Source organism: Tripterygium wilfordii, chromosome 3 (assembly GCF_013401445.1).
Source record: "Tripterygium wilfordii isolate XIE 37 chromosome 3, ASM1340144v1, whole genome shotgun sequence".
In the NCBI taxonomy this organism is placed as follows: Eukaryota; Viridiplantae; Streptophyta; class Magnoliopsida; order Celastrales; family Celastraceae; genus Tripterygium; species Tripterygium wilfordii.
Genome location: NC_052234.1, coordinates 13632263 through 13641438, shown reverse-complemented (window position 1 = coordinate 13641438; position 9176 = coordinate 13632263). Strand labels below are relative to the sequence as shown.

Here is a 9176-nt window from a genome sequence, read left to right as displayed (position 1 = left end):
AAATATATTATCTCATCACAGTTAAAATGATAGTCATCTCATAAGTTTCACCATGACATCTCAACAATTCCAATATATATATACATATATATGTATTTATATATATTTATATATATAATATAATCTAATATATATTATATTAATATTTTTCGGTTATAACCATAACCAAAAAATATCCAAAAATTTACTAAAATCATAACCGTATCCGTAATCGAAAAAACCAAATCCAAAAAATCGAATAATCACGGTTATGGATAAATTATCGGTTACGGATCGGTTGTAGACACCTCTAGAAGCGCATTCCATTGTTGTTTTCCACAGGAAAGCTAGCAACCAGATGGCATCCACAAAAGGGTACATGATACGTACATCTTCAGAGTCGGTTCTTAGCACAGCTTAATTCATGTAGAATAATTGCAAGGTAAGTGAAGAAAGTTATGCGCCCTTTGGTTGGATCTCACATGCTCATTCAATCATTCTTGTAGGTAAATCTGCAAAGTTTTATTTGGCAGCCCAATCCAAAACAACAACTGCAATATAGATGCGATTCCTAATGAACTACTCTCAGGAAGGTTGAACAAGTTCAGCTAATGCTCCAACAGTTCATGCAATATTCCACAAGAAAATATAACAGACCGCTATAACTAGAATTCTTGAACAGCATGGACAGACGAGAAACAAAAAGGGTCGAGCCGAGCTTCAGATTTCATTATCACATAAATGAGCCAGTAACAATGTAGGTAAACTCAACGGCCGTTTGGTTCAGCTGCCCTGGTTCTGCATCCCATCTGTTCAAGAAACTTGGTAAGGCGCATGAGCTTTGCAGCCCATTGCTCAGACAATTTCTGCTCCTTGGCTTCTGCATCCCTCCTCAATGCAGCTAATTGTTCTCTGTATTCTGCCTCAATCATATCCAGAGAAGCTTTCTGCTCTTCCATAAGAGCCTTCACCTTCGATTCTATCTCTTGCATCTTCTCTCGCCTCCTGGATGCCTTCTCTGAATCCAGCTGCAACTCTACCCTTCTTAACCTCCAATCAGCTTCCTTCTTATGAGCAGCCCAGGCACGGTGTCCTTCTTCCAAATCTCTGCAGCACCCAACTAGCTCAGACATGACCATGTTCTCTCCACAAGAAGGGATCACACCTTGAGGCAAACTTCCCAAAACAAGAGGAGTATTTTCTGATCCTCTCTCGGGCTGCAACCATGGGATTGGAGGAGAGGGTGTAATAGTTGAGGGTGAGAGGCTAAGGGTTACAGAAGGAGAGTGTGGCCTGACAGTAGAGGTGCCACTGGAATTAGAAAGCCATGATGGAAGTAGATTTGGTGCAGGTGGGGGAGCAGCTGCAGTTGGGTCAGCATGAAGAAAGCCACCATTGGAAGTGGCCATGACAAGTAATGGAGGCCGCTCTTTCACTAACTTCTCAGCAAAAGTCTCCAGAATCCTGTCGTACTTTCCCTCCTCAATTGGCTCAATTGTCTTGTTGTTTTCCTTCTTCTCTCTCTGCTGTTTTTCTTTGAACACTTCCCACCACTTGCCTAATCTCTTTGCAGTACGTCCCGGGACTTCAGCTGCAATCTTTTTCCACTTGTTGCCGTGCTTGGCTTGAAGACAGATTACGAGACGCTGCTCTTCCTCAGTAAGTGATCCTTTCTTGATGCCAGGTTTGAGGTAATTCTTCCACCTTTCTAAGCACGATTTAGCATCCCTGTTTAGGGGAGTGTTCATGCGCTGTGAAACAAGGTTCCACTCTTTCGGACCATACTGTTTCACATATGCACGTAACAAAGTGTCCTCTTCAGCTCTCCAACGCTGCCTCTCTTTCATTTCCATGAGCAAAACACACAGGCCATTGCCTCAAACTCTTCATAGCGTATCTGGATGATGGTCATCAATTAGGAATAGTATACTGTATAAACATACATTAAATGATTAGAGGAATCCAACATTCATATACAGCACCACAACAATAAGAAGCAAACAAAAACTAAAGGCATGAGAGGGCTGAAATTGAACCCATAACAAAAGGGCAGTAACAGATAACTGCACTACAAGATGAACTCCCATGTCAGAACAAGAAGCCTTTAACTTATGATGGTGAAATATTACAAGATTCATTGGCTTTCCAAGCCCAACTATGAGTTAAGGGTGTCTGCAGTTTCCACTGCAGAAAACCCCTTCGGTTTCCACTGCAGGCGTCCAATCTACCTTTAAGTGTGGGACCATACTGTTTTTAATTTTGAAAAGTAGATCGGATGGTCATAGTCTCCCCTGCCTGCAGTAGAAGGTACCCTCATCTGCCCAACTATGTACTCTCAAGTCTCAACATAATGGCCATCTAATAGTTTTCCACACCACCGCGCTCGGCAGCTCATACATCATCTTCACCTAAACAGATAGAACTATAATAAAGGCCATTTTATATGTGGATCACCAATCAAGGCGCACTGCAACCAAGATAAGGTAGACATGTGCAAGTTTAATCCACTACAGCTTCAATAAAAATTATGTTGGGGAGTCAGTAAAACAAGAAAACATGCCATTGCCTTGTCTCTATCATTTCAGCTAAAAGTTACACAAATACAATGTACAAATTTAAAATTGAGAGAGAAAAAAAAAGACAATCTATGAGTTTTTACTTATCGTGGCATTAAATATCTCCAGAATCAGTGCTGGGTGCACTGGTACAATCTTGGCTTTAATCGAGCCAACCACATGGAGGAGTTAAAATACATAAAAATTCCTAAGAATTCTAACTGGTGCCCAAATAAGGATGAGCTCCAATTCATCGCAGCGAAAATTTGAGGAATGCATTTTCAATTAAAACATCAGACATGTACGATGAAACATTTAACATATGAAACGTGGGAACATTGATATTACTTAAAATTATGGGACACAAGCACCATATCATCAAAGAACTATTGTTTGCATGAAACATATGAAACTTGGTTAATCCCATTCGAGCATCACAAATTTCAGTCGGCATACATGAATTAACAGAGAAAAGGATGACCGTCTGCAAAATGACAGATACACTGAAAGTCTGAAACCAATGACAAGTTTCATAAGGGCTCTAATCATTCAGAGTATCTATTTTGGAAAAGTCGAAGAAAACCCATTACAAAAAATTTAAGAACAATACTAAAGGAAGAATTGGAATATTATGCCGTCACCGAATCTAAACTAAGTTGGATTTAAGTTGCAAAATGAAACGGAGAAAATTTTACATAAGCATAAGATTCCACAATAATTTAACTGCAGAGATTGTAAGCCAAGAATCTGTCTTGCAAAGTCATGCACCAAACCCAGCTTGTTTTTCTAGGTAATACCGTTATTAACAATTTAAACCGTCAAAGAATCTACATCATGAAAGGTTCTCCAATCAAATGAACCAATTGTAATCAGAGATGTGAATTAATAATAAACTAACAAGGAACCACCCATTTCACAGTATCTATCACTCTCCATTTTCCATCGCGTAGTTCTCCATTTACGTTTTCAAAAACAACAATAAATGGCCAAAAACAATTACGAAGCCAGAGAGTCACTGCCAAAAAATCATTTAACCAAAAGTTTACGGGGTAATAAGCGTTTCCGGTCAACCAAATAAAACATTTAACGGAGAGTTGCAACTGAACTAGTTGCGTTTTTTCGGGTGCAAAACGGAACCCCAAACGGTCCAAATAACAACTGACGCTTCCACACAATAGAAGAGAAAAAAGTTTCACATAGCATTATCAGGCTATCAACACTGAACAGTAAGAAAAATAAACAGAGCAGAAAAGAAACATACAGATGCTCATCCTCAACTACGACTAAAAACCGATGGCCTTCTTCGACGCATCTCCTGCTTCATTTTGAAGAAAAGGAGATTTATAACAAAACGAAAGCCGAAAGTAACACTAAAACAGCAACAAACTAATAAAACACCAGAGAAAAAACTATAATCGCAAGCTGGAAAATAACCTGTGAGGCTGTGATAGAAAAGAAAAGACAGAGCTAGAGAGAGAAAAGTAAATTGAAGTGTAGCCCAAAGAACAGCTGTATTTATAGTGAAATGACAGCAGAAGGGATCTGACAGTGGGCGCAAAAAGAGGGCACGCGAATGGGAAGGGAAGGGAAGGGAAGGGAAGGAAGCGAACCAGAGAGAGAGAGTGGGTGTGTGTGTGTGTTGAGGTTCGACATTAAAGGCCGATCGCTTACGTCATGAAAGGAATGTGCTCGCGTCGGCTTCTACTCCGGTTACTCTCCACAGTAATCACACAGTGAAAGAGACACTCACTGGCCGACGATTTAAAGAAAGCACGAGCTCGATTGCAGCGCTTAAAATGCGCCGCTATCGATCTCTCCCGTTATCTCGCGGCTTCTCGTTTAACAATTTGGTTCTCGCACCCCTCGGTACCTTTTCGAACGGATTTTTATTGTTACAATTTTTTTTTTCTAAATCATGAATGTAGTTGTGATGTGAAAATTGGGGAAATGACGGTGAAATCAGTACCATAAAAAACTTGGAAGGCCCACTTGGATCAGGTAATGGAACGATCTAGATCGCACGTCATGCAAGTGGTATTCGGATTCTCTAGAAATATATGTACCGGATAAAAATGGTCTTCAACATTTACTCGTGTGATAAAACCGAGTCAACTATTTTGACTAACGGACTCATAGCCCATAGACTGTATAAAGGTATTAGGTTCAACATGGTGACTTCTAATCTTCATCAACGTTTCCAAACTATGAACTAGGCCCATGGTCCATATCAGGTATGACAGTTAAGCATTCTATTTTTACGATCCACATAATGTGCATGTCAAGATGCTCTTCTAAACCGTCAGACTCAAGCAACTTATCACCTAACTTGCTCCCCTCGCTTCGCATTCATCATTCATTTCAATCTCAATCTTGGTACCTACCCTGAGATTGACAAATCGCATCTCATCTTTCAACTACACGATTGCTAGGTCAACCCCATTTTCAGACGCATTCTATTTATAAATCATTTCAATCCAAATTATCTTTGAGATTTGTCCCCTAGTATGAGGTGACGTCACCTTCGTTCGCTTCATATAAGCTATAAATACTAACTTACTCCCTAAGAAAGAAGGATTTTGGAAAGTCACTTAGTCTCATCTCTGTAAATCACCGTTATAGCTACCTTTGGTGCATCTATTCTTTAATCCTTATAAACGTCTTCTTGTTGTGCCGCCCTTTACAATCGACACCACTCACATGTTAATTCATAACACCCTTCTTTGACTTTCTACCATATTGACTTAATCGTTATAATTTATATGGCCAACGCATTTTCAATATCAAAACATTTTCAATTGTCTCTTGTTTACGTATTTTGCAAATCACTAGTGGTCTACTTTGACTTATCTGTGATTGTAGATCGAGCACCAACAATATGAACGTCTCCAACTGTGAAATTCTTTATTACATGAGCCTCTCCATAACTGTTAAAGATTCATAACTTCGCTCCAAAATGGCCAACGTTTCTGTAAAAAGAACTTTTAACAATAGAACAACATTTCTGTCAACGAACTTACAAAAGGGAGGGGGGGAATGCTCAAAATCTCGGCGCACATTAGCAAGTTGTCCTTAAAAAAGGTTTGAAGTTGGGACTTTCACGGTAACGGCACACTGATTTTACACTTGCCTTTTCTACTCTCTTTTTTTTTTCTCTGTCGTTTTGCTTTTCGCTCTTTGATGCGAAATAACAGTGTGGAAATGACCATAGATAACTAATAGGAGACAAAGCCACAGCACTCCAAATGTTATTTATGACACACCCTTTACCATTTGGATGCTACCCATCTAACCCTCCGTTTCCTTATCATCATCGTGATTGCGCCTCATGAATCACTCCCGAGAAAATTCTGATTCCCAATACGTCAGAGTCTATGTTCTTCTTCGCTGTATCATTAGGTTACAGGGAAACAAGGATGGGGTCGAGAGTAGTGGATGGAAAGGATTCTTCTGTGAATATGATTAGAGCGGGAGACCCGAGGACTAGGCCACGTGTAGATGAGGGGTCCATAATGGTGAGGGGGTTGCGGTGGGACTGTAGTCCGGGTTTCGCGGCATAAGGAGACGAAGGTGATGGTGACGGAACGTTCTGATCCTCTCAGAGAGCGGTTAGCAGATGTGTCAGTGATACGTTACGTCGTCGTGTTTGCTTTTTCATAAGCTTTCGTCTCTCTATTGGTGGGCCGTTGATGTCCCCAAGCTTCTTTAATTCGAACTTTTTCTGGCCCATAATGGAACCTTAATTGGCCTCAACCGTGTCAACTATTGGATCAGGCCCAGCTGTTAGCCTATATTACCCTTATCAATACTTTTATCTCTATTAAAAAAAGAATTAAAGAGGAGAGAGAGTAGAAAGAATGCTTGTCCAAAACTGGCAAGGGACTGGTGGTGGAGACCATGGAGGGGCATATTTGGGATAAAAAAAGAAGAAGTTGATTTGACATGTCAACCCAATTGTAAAATTGAGGGAGATCCTCACTGATGACTGATCTCCCATAAAGCGGTCCCCATCCCTGAAAAAGCCAAACCCCATTTTTGATTTTGGAGATCCTTCTCAATAATTCACCGTTGGATGATCGTACGCCATGTCGAAATAATAATACAATCGACGGTCCCCACCACAGAGAAGGAATATACACGGTACAATTACACCGGATTTTCTCTCTTAGAGATAGAGAGAGAAAGAGAGTGCACAATTAAATTAAATAAAAGCAGTACAAAGAAAAGCCTGCAGATGATATGGGGATCGGTGAGGAGCTAAAAAATGAAAAATATCCGGTGGCTCTGGTCGGGGTTTTTGACCTCTCTGGCTTTAATGGTGGGGTCTGACCAACTGTGACCAAGCCTCGCTTCTCTGTCTTTTCTGGGTCAAGTTGGTTCGGGGAAATAGAAACATCCCATTAACCTTTCGGACTGTGGTTTCATTCACTCACCATCTCTTACTTATTAATCAATGGATGATGCAACAGGACTGAACTCAGATTCTCAGAGCAGTAAATTAAAAGACTAGACACAGAGAGAGTATCTCTCTGGGCTTTTAAAATTTTCAACATGACCATTGAAGGAAATTTAAATTTAAGGTGACAAACCAAGGTGGCTAAAAATTTGCTGAAATGGTGTCCTACGTTGGCTTGTATTAAACACTTCCAAACTTACAAATTAAAAGTGTTTTTGAGGACAACTGGACAAGCATTGAAGCTTTCCATTTGAATTTTGAAGGCGATACCAAAATTTTAGCTTCCGGGCCACTTCCTCGGTAAGATTTGGGTCAGGACTCAGGTCCAGTTAAGCCTACTTCTGGATCCAAGCCCATTACGTTATGGGCTTGAGAGATAAGAAAAGGCGGCTGTGATGTGAGCTAGTTTGGTAGCCCAACCGAATTATTATTCAATTACTAATCAATAGACAATGATAATTGAGTTCCGACAGTAGTCGATTCTCTAGAATATTAGGACTCTTTTTTTTTTTTTAAGCGTCGGTTTCAGCGTGTATCGTTCGATAGGCAAATAAATCATTACAGCAATTGTTAAAGGAAAATGACATACATACGTAATTTTTGGGGTCCATAAGATACATAATCTATGTGGCATGCCAACGAGGCATGTCACATAGATTTTTTGACATAAAACCCAAAGAAGCAAAAGAGATTTCTCGCTTCTCTCTCCTTAGTCCCTCTCCTTCTCTCTTTTTCGATTTTCGTAAAATTTGTTTAGTTTTATTGCAGCTTTTTTATACATCTTCCTTCTCTCTCCAGCTTTCTTGTCATCTTCTCATCTCTCTTCAGCTTTCATGTTCTCTATCATCATCTCTCATCACCCATGTTAATGCATTACGAATTAAAAAGGTATTTAACATAACTGTCAATGGCAGTGTCTTATTACATTATGTTTTTATAGTGTCTTTGTATATCATACCTTAATGCATTACAAATTAACAGGGTATTTAATGTAGCTGTTCATGAAAATGCTTTATTACATTGTCTTTCGATAGAGTATTTATTACTCATTTGTTAATGAACTACCAGTGTATTTAACAAAATTGACAACGTATTTGACACTTTTCAATACAATTCATGTCAACAAAAATAAAATCCTCGAGGTGTAATTTCCACGTGTTTCTTGTCGATGAACACCTTGAACAAAATCCAAAAAAGTGTCTTTCGCAAACTCCTTTTATGTTTCTTCTTCAAGCATACTAGTGGTGTTAGCCCTTGCATATTAGACCAATATTGCAATGAGATGGGTTTCTTCTTTGTATCTTTGGTTTTGACCATTCTGATAAAGAAAGGTCAATTACATTACGCACTAGTGCATGACGACCTTCAACAAACAAATTAGGTTGTGCAAAATGATATGGTATCGAAATACAAAAAATGCATTCGAAAAACAATTACATATCAAAATGTCAGTGTATTGAACGAGTGCATTGTGCATAATTTACAATGTTCCAAATACAATATGCATTGCCCGAGTCCCCAATGGTTACATCCCCATTTCTGTAGTGTCTAAAAAGAGCTTATAATTTGATGTATCTATCAAGGTTGCTATGTTTTTTAGACAATACCCAACAATCTTTGAGATAATTACATTGTGCACAAATAGTGCACTAACACGCTGGGCTAAATACACTACCAAATGCATGGTGTAATAACCTCATGTGCTAAATACATTGCCAGATTTCATTGTGTAATAACCCACTGGGGTAAACAAATTGGGATAAATATACTACCATAAATCACAACATACATAAATAATGTGAACAAGTACACTACCAAAATAGCAAAGTGTAATCACTGGGATCTTGAACACATCAAGCCAAAATAATCAAATCAACAACTGAGATCTATGTGAAACGAGTCTGCAAAAGTCTTATACAAGAACAATAACCAATTACACTTTCATACTGTCAATGTATTTAGCAACTGCATTGTGCAAAATTTACACTATTGGGAATATACTGTGCAATATTGCAAGGCCTACAAACTAATTAATTATATTGTGCATACTTCAATTGTATTACACTTTGAACTGACAGTGTAATAACGAACCAGAGCATACCTTTCAAGTGGGTCTCCATTTTCCGGTGACCGTTTTGGTCGGCAAAAGGCTGGGCTAGGTGCTCCCCACCTAACAGAGTTCATTGGTG

At 39.2% G+C, this 9176-nt stretch overlaps 1 protein-coding gene across 8 annotated transcripts; it reads right to left on the bottom strand.

The window, feature by feature from the left end:
• Positions 1-479: 479 nt before the first annotated feature.
• Positions 480-4293, bottom strand: LOC119985563 (transcription factor AS1-like). Of its 8 annotated transcripts, none has more exons than XM_038829888.1 (3): positions 4206-4293; positions 3796-3849; positions 480-1876 (listed from the first exon to the last, which is right to left on the bottom strand). In XM_038829888.1, exon 3 carries the CDS (start codon positions 1830-1832, stop codon positions 747-749), a length of 1086 nt encoding a protein of 361 aa, XP_038685816.1. In that variant the 5' UTR covers positions 1833-1876; positions 3796-3849; positions 4206-4293; the 3' UTR covers positions 480-746. The 8 variants fall into 8 exon arrangements, with proteins under 8 accessions (XP_038685816.1, XP_038685791.1, XP_038685786.1 ...); XM_038829863.1 differs by having other exon boundaries at positions 480-1908; positions 4206-4253; XM_038829858.1 differs by lacking the exon at positions 4206-4293 and adding an exon at positions 3969-4157 and having other exon boundaries at positions 480-1908; positions 3796-3852.
• Positions 4294-9176: the final 4883 nt, after the last annotated feature.

Bases quoted from the DNA above. Each gene is read 5' to 3' on its own strand.
- LOC119985563 (XM_038829888.1), bottom strand. From the start codon at position 1,832: ATGGAAATGAAAGAGAGGCAGCGTTGGAGAGCTGAAGAGGACACTTTG.